At 34.3% G+C, this 16,394-nt stretch overlaps 1 protein-coding gene and 2 long non-coding RNA genes across 3 annotated transcripts; all 3 read left to right on the forward strand.

Annotated features, from left to right (window-relative positions):
- The first annotated feature begins 295 nt into the window (after positions 1 to 295).
- On the forward strand, positions 296 to 1,972 carry LOC130014042 (uncharacterized). Its single transcript, XR_008789005.1, has 3 exons — positions 296 to 421; positions 1,335 to 1,463; positions 1,815 to 1,972. It is a non-coding gene; the product is annotated as an uncharacterized LOC130014042 (long non-coding RNA).
- Positions 1,973 to 3,566: 1,594 nt separating this feature from the next.
- On the forward strand, positions 3,567 to 4,846 carry LOC130014043 (uncharacterized). Its single transcript, XR_008789006.1, has 3 exons — positions 3,567 to 3,747; positions 4,217 to 4,368; positions 4,694 to 4,846. It is a non-coding gene; the product is annotated as an uncharacterized LOC130014043 (long non-coding RNA).
- Positions 4,847 to 5,767: 921 nt separating this feature from the next.
- Positions 5,768 to 15,968, forward strand: LOC126829487 (uncharacterized). Its single transcript, XM_056102830.1, has 13 exons — positions 5,768 to 5,773; positions 6,223 to 6,338; positions 7,298 to 7,383; positions 7,983 to 8,103; positions 8,477 to 8,597; positions 10,116 to 10,244; positions 11,433 to 11,488; positions 11,953 to 12,052; positions 12,957 to 13,029; positions 14,230 to 14,341; positions 14,717 to 14,804; positions 15,476 to 15,619; positions 15,900 to 15,968. The coding sequence occupies exons 1-13, from the start codon at positions 5,768 to 5,770 to the stop codon at positions 15,966 to 15,968; spliced, it is 1,221 nt and encodes a 406-aa protein (XP_055958805.1).
- The last annotated feature ends 426 nt before the right edge of the window (positions 15,969 to 16,394 follow it).

Raw genomic sequence — 16,394 nt, forward strand, 5'->3', positions numbered from 1 at the left:
CAATCGGCGTTGATGTTTCTAGTGGGTTCCTCACAGTTCCGTGCACAGACGGTTTTATTGGCTAATCCCCCACATCTTCCCGAACACAGGTTATATAACAACACTTCCAGATCCTAGTGTAGTAAAGACAAGTAAAATAAAATTTTAAACTATAAAAAACGAAACGAAATAGAATCTGTGTTTTAATCAGATTGATAAAATCTTGTAAAAAGTTGAAATAAAAAATATTGTTTTATTAAAGGGGAGTGTGGTTTATATACCTGGATGGAAACAGAAAGCCATGTTATATCCAACTTGGTTTGAGACTTGTCTTAATGCATTAAAAAACCCTGGAGATAAAGTTGGTTCACGAGCTACTTGTGTTGAGCAGGAAACCTTGGCTTGGACACAAAAACAACTGTTGAAACTTATTCCCTCACAGGTAAATTATTATCATTAATAACAAAGCTATCATTGTGCTAAATCAGATGCTGATTTTACTAGTGAAAGATATTACATGTATTGAATGCTATTTTAACATTTATTCATTTGAAATGATATCAATTTTCGACCATTCTGTGGACATTTATAAATTTCCAGATCAATATATTTTGCTTTATTTTGGTTGTTTTTAAATATTTTAGGTTGATTTCATTGAGTTAAAAATATTAAATATTTAATAGATTCCATTAGTTTTTATAGATAACGAAAAACAAAAAATCTATTTAAAAATTTATTTGAATCTGAACATTTGTTTAAACATTAGAAATGGATACACATTGTATAAACAGAATTTCCTTTATAGGCCAAACTAATCAGATTTTTAATTATTTGGGGTCTTGAATAGTCTTGAGCAATAAATGAACCATCCCAATTTCATAACTTAGATATTTTGAACCAAAAGCTTTTGAGAATAACAACCTTGAAATTTTTGTTTTTAAATTATTTTTTTTTCCTGAAGAAATCGCAGGCAAAATTTATAATAGGCGTTTCTTGAGAACCGAAATTCAGATTGGTTTTGTCGTAGATTATCAGAGAAATGTTCAATTTTTTTTTAGAAATATTGATTAATTTATCACATAAAAAGCAATTTAGCTTCTCCTTTTATTTAACTGAATTATTTTTGCATACTTGTTAGTTAGGATAATATGCTATTCTCTGAGTGAATCATCTTCTATGGTGTTATATTTATATGCATACTAGATTTGTAAAATATTGTTTTTAAATTGTATTTATTATCTGTGATATTTGTTTTTATTTATGTGTACAAATATGTTTTTGTGGTTTGATTTAGCCTGTTTTAGATATTTCACTCCATTTCTTTCATTCTTTGTATATTTTATATGTTGTTTCAGAATGATTCGTTAGAAGAAATGCTGCCTTATTTAGGAATCATAAAAATTCCTTGTTTGCGTATCAAAAATACAGATGAACATTTTTTATACACTCTACCTCAATATATCATGACAGATAATAATAAAATTGTAAGTTATGTTTTTCTATTATATACTAAGAAAAGGGTGGGGTGGGGCAAATGGTCTAATGTGTGTGCTTTAGATCATAAGGTCTATCATTGAGTCAATGAGGTGGTTTCAAAACCACACTTGTACGTGGCAGGAGTAGGGTTGCTTGTCCGACCATGTGGGTTGTCTCTGGGTCCTCTGGTTTCCTTCCACTGTTAAAGCCCCCTACGTGCAAGCAAATAGTTGCAATAAAATTGAATCATATGGACATTAAACCCATCCTCTCTATATATACTTTAAAAAAGAGAACAACTGGAGCAATTATATCATACTAATAAATTTACTTATAAATAACTATTTACTATATTTCAGGCCAAGTTTGTGTCTGCTAAAGAGAATATGAAGGATATGTTTATAGTTGAAAGGACATATACATTAAACTATCCAATCACATCAAATATATTTATACATATTATAAACAGAGCCAGTAATTACAGTCGTATACTCATTTTAAACCAATCAACAGCTGTCTTTCAAAATGGTGCTGTACAAACCATCATTGAAGCCAACGAGGGTAAGATATTTAAACTGTCTATTGAAATGTTCCCTATTTAAATGTTGGATAGTTTTCAGAACTGAATAAATTTGACATATTTGAACATTTTTGTATCCCAAAATTCCCAGATTTTCTATGATCTATGTTTATGGTAAGGCCTGTTATGTATTGTGTTTATCATCAGGCCTGTTATGTATGCAAGTCAAGGGTTTGATCCCAGGTTTGTACAGTTTCATCCCTGCTTATTATTAAAATGAATGACTGGGAAGGTGTCAAGTGGATGTAACACTCCTCTCCCTAATTTTCAGGTAGAAACTGTTTCAGTGTAACTTGTTTGATCAGTATTTAAATATATTAATACAAGGTAAAATTTTATGTATACACAATTAGTGCGTATAATACAAGGTACAATTTTATGTATACACAATTAGTGAGTATATTACCATGTAATGTTTCATTGAGGATACTCTCTCCTTTACCAAGCAAATTATCCTTGTCAAAACGTTGCATAATAATACATCCAGTAATTGAGTAACCATAAGATTCTACCTTGTATTTATTATTATTTTACAGAGAACATCAAGTTAGAATCCAGATGTTATTGTCCGGTAGCAGGATTAAATAGTATTAATAGTATTTATTATTATTTTACAGAGAACATCAAGTTAGAATCCAGATGTTATTGTCCAGTAGCAGAATTAAATGAAGCAGCGATACCAGATGTACAGGAATACACAGCTAATATATTCTATCTCTTCTCCGATTATATTGATGGTATTATGAATGATTTACAGATATCACCGAACGTTAAAGATAATATACCTCCCACTTTAGGTACGATATTATAATTTTTGGAGGGGGTGTTGGGTGGCCAAATGGCTTTTAACATGTGTGCGTTGGATCATAAGGTCTGTCATTGAGACAAGTGGCGTGGATTCGATTCCCCACTTGCATGTGACAAAGAGTAGGGTCTCTGTCCAACATTGTGGTTTTTCTCAGGGTCCTCCGGTTTCATCCCACTGCTAAATACTCATACACGCAGTCGAATTAATGAAATAAAATTGAACCATATGCTAGTCCCAAAATGACCTAGTCTGTGTCGAGTGGATGATAAACCCTATTTCTTTCTCTAAGATTTTTACAACCAAATATAGATCATCCCTTAATGAACTGAATCATGGCTCTCATTTGGCTTGTAATGTGGCAGTCTTGACTGACAGACAGTTAAACTGACTGGCTAGAGAATTTGCCTGTCAATCATTTTACATACCCAAGAATTATAGTTTTAAAAAATTTAACCTCCAGACATATTAAATACAGTTTTTATGTCTAAAAACACTGAAAAATTTGATCATCTTTGTTGAAAAAGACATTTTTCTAATCGGAAGGAAACATTTCCAAAAAAGTTTTATCAGTGCTTGTTGAATTTAGTAAAGTCTAATAGTTATTTAAAAGTATGAAGTTTAAACTCCAGATGTTTTGACTATTTTCACTCAATCTGATTTTTACAATTTATTTCATTGTTTTTCAGTAAACACATCAATAGGGTGTCAACATGACTGGGATAATCGAGGTAGTAGTAAAGTCAGGACCAGCATTTGTACATTGTGTAATCAATGCTGTGATAAAGGTCGAGCATGTCCGTGGTCAGGAATAGTTGGAGACACACCATCCCTGTGTAATTGTCAGACCAATATATATGGTTGTCAGGATTGCGGAATCTGTAAAACTTGTGCCAATGATTTATGGGTAAGTAACTGGAAATTATTATCAGCTTACCCATTGGGGAAGTTTAAGTTCTTGTATGTTGACTCCCACACAAAAAACCAGTGTAACTTTGATTCCTGCACAGGCTTCTGTATAGCCTACCACCTAATAGGTTGTCTCTCTTGCAGGACCTCCTGCAGCAACTATAGTTTCAGGGCTTCAGTGCCACCCCCTAGTATCTTGATTCCCAAACAGGGCCACCTAATATCTTGTCTCCCTTCCAGAACCTCCATGTAACCCCTAATAAATTTTCTCCTTTCCAGAACCATCATACACAAATTTGTTTAACTCTTGTTAATGCAACCCCTTATAGCTTGACTCCTTTCTGGGGCTGTTTTGTAACCCACCAATAATATTTGAGTATAATTTATTGTTTATGTATTGTTTATTTATCTAAAATAAAATTGTAAAAATGTTAAAGAAACAAACCACATTATTTCATTTTTTGCAGACATTGAAATCTGTTTTACGGCCATGTTGTGATGTCACTGTATATGGATCAAAAGACAAGGGACATAACTCTGTCTTTCCTTTAAATGGTCAGACATATAATGAGTTTACATGTGTTGCTCTGGCCAGTAATGTACCTGTTTGTCTTAAACTGTAAGTAATAGAATTACTATTAATGGATCAGTGTTTGAAGTTTTTACAAATTTAGCATAGATTGTTAATTATTTTAACAGGTACTAGACAATCGAGACTAAGTCTTTATTATCTGTTTTATCGTTAAACTAAAAAATGTCAGCAGTGTTCTAATCTACTTAAAATCGAAGCGATCCAATGGCCCAAATAGTTGATTATTGGCTTATCATGTTAATAAATGTTTAAATAATACTTTATATGACATTTGAAGCTAGAAAAAAGACCTGTAAAAAACAGATTTAATTCTTACATAATGCATCTTTAACCGTTAATGGCTTGTTTTTAGGTTCGGTGATACATCAGAACAAGTTGTACAGGTTTATCCAGGACCTGCTGTGGAGATTGAAAATCAGCAAGATCTGGAGAAGTATAATCAAAATGCTGATAATTTTAAATCTTTGATGTTTGACCCTGGTGATGAGTTAAATATCACACTTCATGCGGTTCAGGTATGTCTACAGACATGTTATATTTCACACAAAAACGTATTCAGATTTCACAAACTTAAACACTGCACCTTCCTCCATCTTCACTAGCCCTGCAGGCACAGAAAAGTTAAACCCCATTTTATTTCATACAAACCGAAAAACATTTCAATTTAAAAAATATTTTAAAAAATGTATTTATGTACCTTTATTAATTTTTGCTGGTTTAAATCATTATAGACCAGAGGCTCAGTGGTGTCCATCAAATGGGCACAAAACCAGACCCAACTTTTCTATTGTAAAATTTTGCATAGAATACATTGCCGGGTGGTAATCAGTCTGCCGTTGGGTCATTTTTGGGGTTAAGGGTCAAATGAGGTATCATGAAAATATGCTGAAAATGTAAACTTGCTAAATTCACCTTTACTCTTAGTGACCCTGGAGGTCAAAAGGTGAAATTTTCTGTTTTTGCACTAGGAAGATTTAAAGTAAAAGTGCGGTGCTCAAACCACCTAAAAATACATTTTAAATGTTCCTATTATTAAAGATACATTATGGGAGATAAGATAAAGAGATGGCAGTTCTCGCTATAATAGTTAAAAACTAGAAAGTGTAAAGGTAATTTGCTGAAAATTTCAGTCAAATTGATCCACTATGAGCCGAGAAAGAAACGGGTGAAATTTTTACATAGTCTCGGTTATCATTACTAAAATCATTAATATAAACAGCATAGTCTTGATTATCCACTTTTTCTGATTTAATTATCTTTGGCCGTTAGCGGCATATAGGAATCTAATCCAGCCTACATCGAAGGCTAGCCTTGACATCGAGAGTTTATTATGGTCTGGATAAGTTAATTAATGTCTAATTGATAATTTAGATAACATTTCAGGCCTAAAGAAAGACTTGTAATAAGCAGATTTTGCTCTTGCATAATGCATGTTTAATTAGAACAAGTTTGGCTGTAGTTTTTATATTTTCTGCTGACATTTATTGGTTTAAATCTTCCTAGTGCTAACAAAGGTGATTTAGCAAGTTTACATTTTTATTGAAAGGGTGCACGATTACTTTCGATCATTTTCAGCTTCTTTTCATGATACAAGAATGGCTGCACATTCACTTTCAGTGCAAATGAACTCATTTGACCTTTGACCCTGAATACCTTGAAAACGCCCGATGGGCGAAGAACTGATTACCTCCCGGCATCGTATTCTACGCAAAATTTTCCTATAGAAAAGTTGAGCCTGGTTTTGTGCCCATTTAATGGACACCTCTCCGCACTGAGCATTTATAGCCTCAGTTTGAGTCAGTAATCCGTATAAGCATTCCAGGGTAAACAAAATACCCTTCAAAGTAATATTATCAAATTTATTCTTTTGTTTACTTGTAGCAATTACCAGGTTCAGTGGAGCTAGAAACAGAAACCAAATCTCTTGAAATTAAACCAGTTTATTGGAGTATCATAAATAGAGAAGTTCGAATATGTCATGAGACTGGTATACTATGGTAAATTGTTTGTTTTATTCTGGGGGGTTGGGTGGCAGAATTTTCTAACGCATGCTCGTTAGATCATAAGATCTGTCATTGAGTCAAGTGAGATGGTTTTGATTTCCTGCTTGTATGTGACAAGGGTAGGGTTTGCCTGTCCAACCTCTTGTTTCCTCCCACAGCTAAATACCCCTACACACAAGCTAATTATTGAAATAAATAAATTGTACGATATGTTAGTCCCAAAACGGCAATACTATATACCGGAAACACTGGAAAACAACCGGAAAACTACCGGAAAACACCATGTTATATTGAATACCAGAAAACACTGGAAAAACACTAAATACCGGAAAACACACTAAATACCGGAAAACACACTAAATAGGTAACCCGGAGACTGGCACCCTAAATAGGTAACTGGGAGCCTGGTCCTCTGTGTGCCTGGGTTAGGGTTAGGGACAGGGTTAGGGTTAGTTTCTGGTTTATAGTATAGCCCTTCTCCGGGTTACCTATTTAGGGTGGTTTTCGGTATTTAGTGTGTTTTCCGGTATTTATTGTTTTTCCGATGTTTTCCGGTATTCAGTATAACATGGTGTTTTCCGGTTGTTTTCCGGTTGTTTTCCGATGTTTTCCGGTATATAGTATAGCCCGTCCCAAAATGACCTGATTTGTGTCAAATGGACATTAACTCATCAACAATATCTTTATGAGAGGAATGACATTTTTGTCTAGAAAAGCATTTGGTAGCAGACAGTTTGTGCTTCAACTTTTATCAGGTTCTGCTGTTAGCCATCATTAATTTTGAGTGCTAGTAGCATGAGCACATATTTATATGATGATGTTTTGAGAAATTCAGGAGAATGTATTTAAAATTATAGGTAAAAAAACTGTCTTACTTTTGAGTGATACATGAGAATTCAAGAATTAACAAATGCACTTTATTTCATGAAGAATTTTTTTATATATCATTTCAGTTATGAAACTAAGTCCAATTCTGTTCCAGTTGGTCAGTTTGTGGGACCAAAAGCTTTGACTCCTGACTGTAACAGATTTTCATTTAGTAAGCCCAGTTTTAGAATATTCATGACTAATAATTCAGTCTGTAGTATGTCGTCGAGCTGGTATATTCTCTTGAATAGTTCTGCCATTGAGTCAAGTGGCATGGTTTCGATTACCTGGTTGTATGTGTGAAGAAGAAGGATCACCTGTCCAGGCCCTCTGGTTTCTCCCCACAGGTAAAGACCTCTACGTCCTACTGCTCTGCTCCTAATAGGCTAACGATGATGTGCATACACTATACAGTGTGCTATGAGGGAAATTTTGCTAGGACAGCGGCACTAGGGCCTATATTACAAATTCCACTTGTCAAGGGATCTTTTATGTGCACGCCACTGTGTACACACCTGACCACTGTGTCATCCTATCTGAACGACTATACATAGCCCTCTGTCCTGCACCACTGACATGGTAGACCCATGCTGGAAAATCTAGATGAACTTTCCAGGCCAACGCAGGGTTTGAACACAGAAACTCCAGGTTAACCAGCCGACATCTCACACGCTGAGCCACCATGTCATCTGAATTGTAGCCATTGTTGTCTTGTATAATAGTATTTTAGATCATTCACTGAAATTTCCTAAATAAGTTTTGTGTTTTCAGAGGTTATAAATGAAGGTGTTAGTCGATATATAGCCATTGGTTTAGTACATCAGAGATATCGAGCTAATCGTCAACCTGGCTGGGAGTCCAATTCCTGTGGTTACCATGCCGATGATGGAGGGTAAGCAATGTCTAATCACATCATTTGGTACATAAATATAGATAAGTTTTGTTTCTATACATGAGGGGGGAATGGGGGGTGGGGGTTTCTAATGCATGCCCTTTATATCATAAGGTCTGTCATTTTGTCAAGTGTCATGATTTTGATCCCAAGCTTGTATGTTTTATTCATTTCCCACCCACTGCTAAAGACTCCAACACACAGGGAAATTGTTGAAATAAAATTTTCCATTTTAGTCCCAAAATAACCTAGTGTGTGTTGAATAGATGTTAGACATCATTTTTCTCTCTATCTGTCTGTCATTTTTGTTTTCGATGCAGAACTGTAGGACGTTAAACCCCATTTCATTTCATTTTCATTTTCTTTATTTCAGTGTATTTATAGGAAGTGGTTCAGCTAATACTCGTTTAAAAAAATACCACAAAGGTGATATTGTTGCTTGTGAATTTGATTTTGATATTACACAATATAAATTCTATTTGAATGATGAATTGGTAAGTTTCTGATCAATATCAACACAGAATATTTTGAAGTTAGATAATTGTTGGTTTTCTAAAAATCTTTTGCATTCTTACACATAAAAGCCACTGATTGTCTCATGCAAACCACAATATTGTGAAAGTTGAATCTCTAAAAGGAATATCACGCCAAAAATGGTTCAGTTTTGTTCAGAATTGACAAATATATGATGATTGAAAAATTTGCATGCAGAGGCTATAAACATACTCACACCACCTAAACTTTTATGATGAGACATCTTTTTAATCTGGCCCCGAGTTCACAAAGCATTCTCAGACTTAAGTTAAGAATTTACTCAAAATTGTTCGTCTTATTATAACGAAAATATAGCCCTTTATAAAACTTTTGTTGTTTTAATGTATCAAATACATCAATAAGAACCTAAGTGCAAAGTTTTGTGTTTCTGGATCAAAGATATTTCTTATGAACAGTGATTGAAAGTTGAGTAAATTCTTAACCTAAGTTTGAGATTGCTTTGTAAACTTGTGGCCTGATTGCAATTATAGTATGATTGTCCACTAATGTTATGTAATGAGTAGTGGGTTGGGTGGTTGAGTGGTATAATGCCTGTGATTTAGATTATAATGTCTCTCATTGAGTCAAGTGGCGTGGTTTGATCCCAATCATTAGGTGCTGGGTCAGACAACAAGACCTTGAGGGTTTTCTCTGGGTCCTCCTGTTTCCTTCCACTCCTAAAGACCCCTACACACTAGCAAATTGTTGAAATAAAACTGTACCATATGTTACTCTTAAAATGACCTAGTTTGTGTTGTGTGGACATTAAACCCCATTTCTCTCTCTGTATTTGACCAACTAGTACAACTGAATAAAGGATTCTGTTTTTTCACACCCACATTTTATGGTAACTGTTACTGACAGTATCAATATGTATTCAATAGAACTTGAACTGACAGTATCAATATATATTCACTTGAACTGACTGTATCAATATGTATTCACTAGAACTTGAACTGACAGTATCAATATATATTCACTTGAACTGACTGTATCAATATGTATTCAATAGAACTTGAACTGACAGTATCAATATATATTCACTTGAACTGACTGTATCAATATGTATTCAATAGAACTTGAACTGACAGTATCAATATGTGTTCAATAGAACCGACAGTATCAATATGTGTTCAATAGAACTTGAACTGACAGTATCAATATGTGTTCAATAGAACTGACAGTATCAATATGTGTTCAATAGAACTTGAACTGACAGTATCAATATGTGTTCAATAGAACTGACTGTATCAGTATGTGTTCAATAGAACTTGAATCGTGACATGTACTATTACCGTTATATTACATGTTGATAATGTATCCATTGTATTGTTTTGTTGTTTATTCACCTATTTTCATATATATATATATCCATATTTATTCTTGTATTTAAGAGAGAGGTCATATAGACTATGCCTGTTCCTCAATCCCTTCAATTTCTAAATAAAATATTGTTTAAGAAAAAATAAATATTACAGGTTTACACAAGTAAAACTTGTCGAATACCTCCTGGTGGTTTTTACCCGGCTGTTGGGTTTCATTCTCGTGAAGAATCTGTTCAACTACTAGAAAAGGAGCCTTGGGAACTACCTGCTGATCAAATCGGGGTAAGTTTGACGGTAGCGAATCATCTCGTGGACCCATCATAATTGGCAACAGCATTAGCGAACAAAAGCACTACTAGATCAATCAACTGATTTCTATTGCTTTTTTTTCTTAAATTAATGGTGATTGAGTAATAAAAAATAAAACACCCAATGAAAGAAAAGTAATGTTATATTCGCTAGTTATCGAATAAACAACATTCGTTTCAACAAAGGATCTTCCGGTATTTACGTAATAGGTCAAAGGTGAAAATTCACACCATGTCAATGATTTTGGCATTATTCCAATATTTTCATGTCATTTACAGCTGATAATTTTATGATATGGAGAGTGAAATGGAATCAGATTTTTTTATGATTTACTGCCAGGAATATGATAATGTCAAAGAAATCAACTATTTATATTTTTTTTGACGTTATGATATGAAGAATACGTATACTCCAGCCAAGATCACGAGTCCATTTAGTTTAAGGACAATTAAAACTATGACGATGTATATGTCGGATATAAACCTTCTCCCTCTCTGATTGATATGATAGAGAACACTTGGGCTCTACCTGCATGTTCTCTATCATATCAACCTTGGATAGGTTAATATCCTATATCTACACCGGTAGTATGCTCTCCAGATAAGAATATGTCTAGCCTCGTTCTTTGAGTCCCTTGTTACAAATGGTGCTGAAACGCATTCTGGTACGCGATTGGTGTATCAATGGTTAAATGTTTATTGTGTCTTAAAGATTGGATATCAGAAGCCCATCTTTTCCGGTAAGGTCACAACATCAATGTTGATTTAAATTGACAAATAATTTGTGTTTTTAATGTCGAAGAATGTGGATGATATTGAGTTAAAGACTTAGCTACTTTAAGCTTCAAAGATTGTAAACATAATTTTGGTAATTTGACATGTATCTTTTTGAGACAGTATTCAATATATTAATCTTTTAATGGTATTTAGTTACTCATGGATAGAACAATAAACTATAACACAGAATGCTAATATTTTTGGACAATGTTTAGAAGAGTATTCTTTCAATGTTATCAAGGTAATAAGTTGTGAGATTACTCCTTGAAACGTCTCCCCAAAGCAGCTGTTTTCCATATTACTGGTACCAAATACATTAGTAGCTGTTTTACATACTTATTACTCATATTTGATTTTATTTTATTTTTTTCTGAACTGTTTACAGAGTCTACCAGTGCCGTTATCTTTTGATACATACAAGTATGGCAACTTGTGGATCAGGTAAGATGATATCCAATTTAGAAATGTTCTAGAATATAAAATCTGGGAGTATTAATTGACTTGGAATTCAGAAGCATAATCACCTACCACATTGTTTGAAATACAAATAGTGCGAAAGAAAATTATTGGTGACATGGAGGCAACCCTAAAATTAGGTATTGTTAGGAATATTGTTGGTGGTCTAACCAGGGCTTTCATTTCAACCCTGTTTGTCAGTTTTGACTGACAGTAAAATTGACTGGTTTTACATGCAATACAATTAGAATTTCAAGCAATTTAACCTTAAAGATGCTTTCCTGCATACAAACAGTGTGATTTGATGGTATATTTAGACTATAAACATATTTATACTATAATTTCTGTCAAAATTGTGCTTCAAATCCCCCTCAAAACATATTAATGTAATCTCAAGAATACCAGTAGCTTTATTAGTCATGTGACTAGATTTTCTGTATGTATTATAGCCCTGGAGCTGTTTTGAATGTGATATCTTCACGTAGTAAATCATCTTTAAGTGGCTGGTTATTATTGTTTAATCCCAGTAGAGGAACAATAGCTTATATAGTAAGTATAAAAACCTTTTCTCATACTCTAATATCTTACCATAATAACCACCCCACTTCAGTGAATCCCCACTGGTTGGTTTTTCTTGTATTTCAATATCTTAACATAATGACTACCCCACTGCAATATGTGACCCTTGCTGGCAAAAAGAGTCGGAATATGCAAAGTCTAATAATGAGCTACAGACAAAACATGTACAAGACTTAAACCTGTATCACCATAACTCACCGGGGATCACATGGCTAAGTGGGTAAGACGCTGGCTTGCTAGCCTGGAGGTCGGGTGTTTGATCCCTGCATTGGCCGAGAAAGTTCATCCAGATTTTCCGCCGTGGTTCCCCCTTGTCAGTGATGCAGGACGGAGGGCCTGACAAGGACAGCTGTCTAGTCCTTCGAATGAGACGAAAAACCGAGGTCCCGTGTATACATTGGAATGCACGTAAAAGATCCTTTGGCAGTTGGATTTTGATATAAGAGTAGGCGTTAGTGCCGCTGCCCGGGCAAAATTTCCCTCATAGCACACTGTATGGCATATGCCCGTCTTCATTAGCCCAGCATAGGAGCAGAACAGTAGGACGTTAAACCTCATTTCATTTCATTTCCATAACTACCCAAGCCATGAGTCGTTTCAGCCAACCCATGACGGGGGCTACAAGGCCCAGTAGTTTTATATGTGCACTTAAGGTCATAAGGTCTGTCATTGCGTCAAAAGATGAGGTTTTGCTCCGGGCTACAACTGAAAATTTGTCCGGACAGCGGCATTATGACCGTCTTTTATTATTTCCATTTTTTCAACTGTCAGGGTTCTTTGACATGCTACAAATGGGTTTCATGAGACCTAGGTTTCTTTGTCTGTTCTGAATGGTTTCTTTGTCTGTTCTGAATGATATTTATATATTTATTAGATTCATCTAGACAAAAAACAGTATGGTACATTAGGACCACGAGAAAATTTTACACAATCAGTCATTGTAGGAGGTAGGTGTTGTCATTCATGCTTGATATTTATGGACTCTTTGTCTTCAATTACCCCATTTTTATACGCCCACATTTTCATGTGGACGTATATTGTCGTCGCCCCTGTCCCTCCGTCCGTCCGTCCGTCCATAATTGTTTGTGAACAGTCTACAGGTCACAATTTTTATCCGATTTCAATGAAACTTGAAATATAGGTTTATAGCGTAAAAATATGGTATATCAAGGTTGTGGACCCTATAGAGGTTACAATTTTAATCCTATTTTGATGAAACTTGAAATGTAAGTTTATAACCCAAACATCTCGGTTCTTTTCGATATTTGCGCATATCGGAACATAACTTCCTGAATTATGGCCCCTGATTATACGGAAAATTGCGTTTTTAGCTTGTGGACCCTATAGAGGTCATAATTTTTATCCGCTTTAAAAAAACATATTATTATATCACCGTTACACCCTAAGGACGACTGAGTTCGAATTTCGAGAAAATCGGCCCAAAACTGACAGACAAAAATGGCCGCCCTTTGTTCTCAAATAGCGTAGGTCACAATTTCTATCCGATTTTGTTAAAACTTGAAATGTAAGTTTATAACCCAAAGATCTTGGTTCCTTTCGATATTTCTGCATATCGAATTGTAATTTCCTGAATTATGGCCCTTGATTGTAGGAAAAATCACTTTCGTTTTAGCTTGTTTTCTATCCATCTCTCGAAAATGTGGGCGTATCCTGCTTGGCAGCCGCTGGTGTCATTTGTCATAAAAAAAATTTATCAGCACAGATTGTTATTTGACAGTAATTGGCCATTTTGCCAATGTTTTTCCGATATCCAATAGTCGGTATTCCTGACCGCAACAGAATTTGACATAATATAGCTGAATTGATTATGCTTTTAATTTCTTTTTGTGCTTCTTTTTTACGAATTGAAATTACGACTTCATAATTGCAGATATGGCAAATAAAGTTATTTGAATAATTTCGTTAATCAATGCTTCCAACAGATTGCAGAATGGTGGGATTTAAACGGTGGGGTATCTAACACATCCACAAGAATTGTTGTCAAACAACAATCATCACTTCCCCCCCACCCCCACCACAATCCAATCCAATATATATCAGCTGATAGTATTACTAAAAGTATCTGATATCAATATAACACCTGTAACCCTTGTCCCTAGTAAATATATATCTTTATATAATTAAAGGGATGGATGTTGAGATTGAATGGTTTACGGTAGATACTGGAAGGACGTACACTGAAGAAGCTATTAAAGATGAATATTCAAAAAGAACAGGTGAAAGCCGATTTTTCCACAGGTAAGAACTTATTGAAGAGAGCTATTACACTATAAATAATGTCTCGTGTTTGTAAACCAGATTGTCTCACATTAGATCTTAAGGTCTGTCATTGGGTCAAGTGGTGTAGTTTCCTTCTGCTGTTAAAGACTCCAACATCCAAACAGACTATTTAAATAAAAAGTTAAGTCTCAAAATGACCTGCTTTCTGACCCCATTTCACATGTTCACTTGTAGACATGGAGTTTTTGTGCTGATTGAATTTGAAGACTATCAACAATTTCTTTATGAGAAGAATAACATTTTTATCTAGAAAAGCATTTGGAAGCAGACAGTATGTGCTTCATGCTTTGCTGTGTATGATATTGAATAAAATATGTGTTGTATTTTGTATAGATTGAGTGTAAATAATATGTCAACTACGTCTGTAACACCAGCTGGAATGAGTCGTCTGCTAAAAACATCAACACCATGTAAACCATCGGTAAGTTACATCATTATTTTCTAGCATGGTTCCCCCTTGTTAGTGGTGCAGGATGGAGGGCCTTGCAAAGGGACAACATATAGTCGTTTGGATGGGACAAAAAAACAAAGTCATGTAAACACATTGGTGTGCATGTAAAAAAGCCTTTGGCAGTTGGAATTTGATATAAGCTGTAGTGCCGCTGTCAGGGCAAAATTTCCCTCTTAGCACATCTTCTTTAGCCCAGTCAGAGCAGAACTGTAGGACCCCATTTCATTTCTGACAAATTGGCTGCTCCTATTTAAGCTAATAGTATAAAAAGCATGTAATACTAAGGTTGTGGTTCCTCTAGAGGTGACAATTTTTATCTGATTTTGATGAAACTTAAAATATATGTTTATGTCTTAAAGATCTCTCTGCATGTCGACTATAAAAACTTTTTAAGCTTGCTCTCTGTCCATCTCTTGCAAAATGTGGTTTTATTTTGCATGGCAACTGCTTGTTTTATATCTCACACCAAGGTTTTTTCTGAGGTTAATTTAAACACCAGGTGAATTAAAACAAAGGTTCAATTTTAAGAATATACAATACTGGATTTATTACTATGATCGGGTCCATTGTGTCGATAAATTGTACCTTGTTTTATTACAAATGCCTTTCAAGAAAGCAAGTGAATTGTTTTATTTATACAGATAGGTTACAGTATGGATGTGAAAGTGAATGGTATACACCAAAATAGCTTTTGGTTAAAAAGGGGCAAATATCAGGTGTATATACCTGTTTTGAAGGACAGAAGGGATCAAACAACATGTATTGTACGAAACCCTAAGTTCCCGGTAAGTAACAAAACTTAGAGTCCAACAGCTGGGTTAAAACTTAGCTATGACTCTATAGCTATAATACAGTTCTTTCTAACATTAGCTATGATTCTATAGCTATAATAAAGTGCTTTATGGTGTTGTCTTATTTCAGACTGTAGGAGTAATAGCATAACAAAAACTTGAATATTGCACTATACATTTAGCAGATTTTAAGACGTTTAACTATCCAAATTTCTTTATTTGATGTTTTAGACATTTATTTTAACTATCCAAATTGTTTCATTTTATGTTATAGACATTTGACTATCCAAATTGTTTTCAAAGAGGAATGACTGTAATAGCTGATTTACAACAAAATGGGTGAGCATTGAATTAAAGTTTATACAAAATATGTTATAAATGTTTGTATAGGAGCCAGACCACAATTAATTTCCACATTGACTTTGACTTTCTTGTCTATTTTGTCAAATTTTCATTGGGCTGGCCACGTCATGCTCCAAAACTTATAGGAGTTTAACCATTTAAATTTTTAGATACACAAAACTTGGAAAAAAAACTAGTAAAAATGTAACTATCTGACATTCAAATCACCATAACCAGACTTTTAACCATGTTATCCTTTCTGCTTCTAAACAATGAATATCCAACAAAACCTGACAGAAAGTGTCAATATTATAGTAAAGTATATACAGAATGTGTTATAAATGTTTATATTATAGTAAAGTCTTTACAGAATGTGTTATTAATGTTTATATTGTGGTGAAGTATATAGAAAATGTGTTATTAATGA

Source organism: Patella vulgata, chromosome 8 (genome assembly GCF_932274485.2).
Source record: "Patella vulgata chromosome 8, xgPatVulg1.2, whole genome shotgun sequence".
NCBI lineage: Eukaryota > Metazoa > Mollusca > Gastropoda > Patellidae > Patella > Patella vulgata.

Coding starts and splice junctions, on each gene's coding strand:
- LOC126829487 (XM_056102830.1), top strand. Junction 7,384..7,982: donor CTGTAACAGATTTTCATTTA/GTAAGCCCAGTT, acceptor TTGTGTTTTCAG/AGGTTATAAATGAAGGTGTT. Junction 12,053..12,956: donor GAGGAACAATAGCTTATATA/GTAAGTATAAAA, acceptor TATATTTATTAG/ATTCATCTAGACAAAAAACA.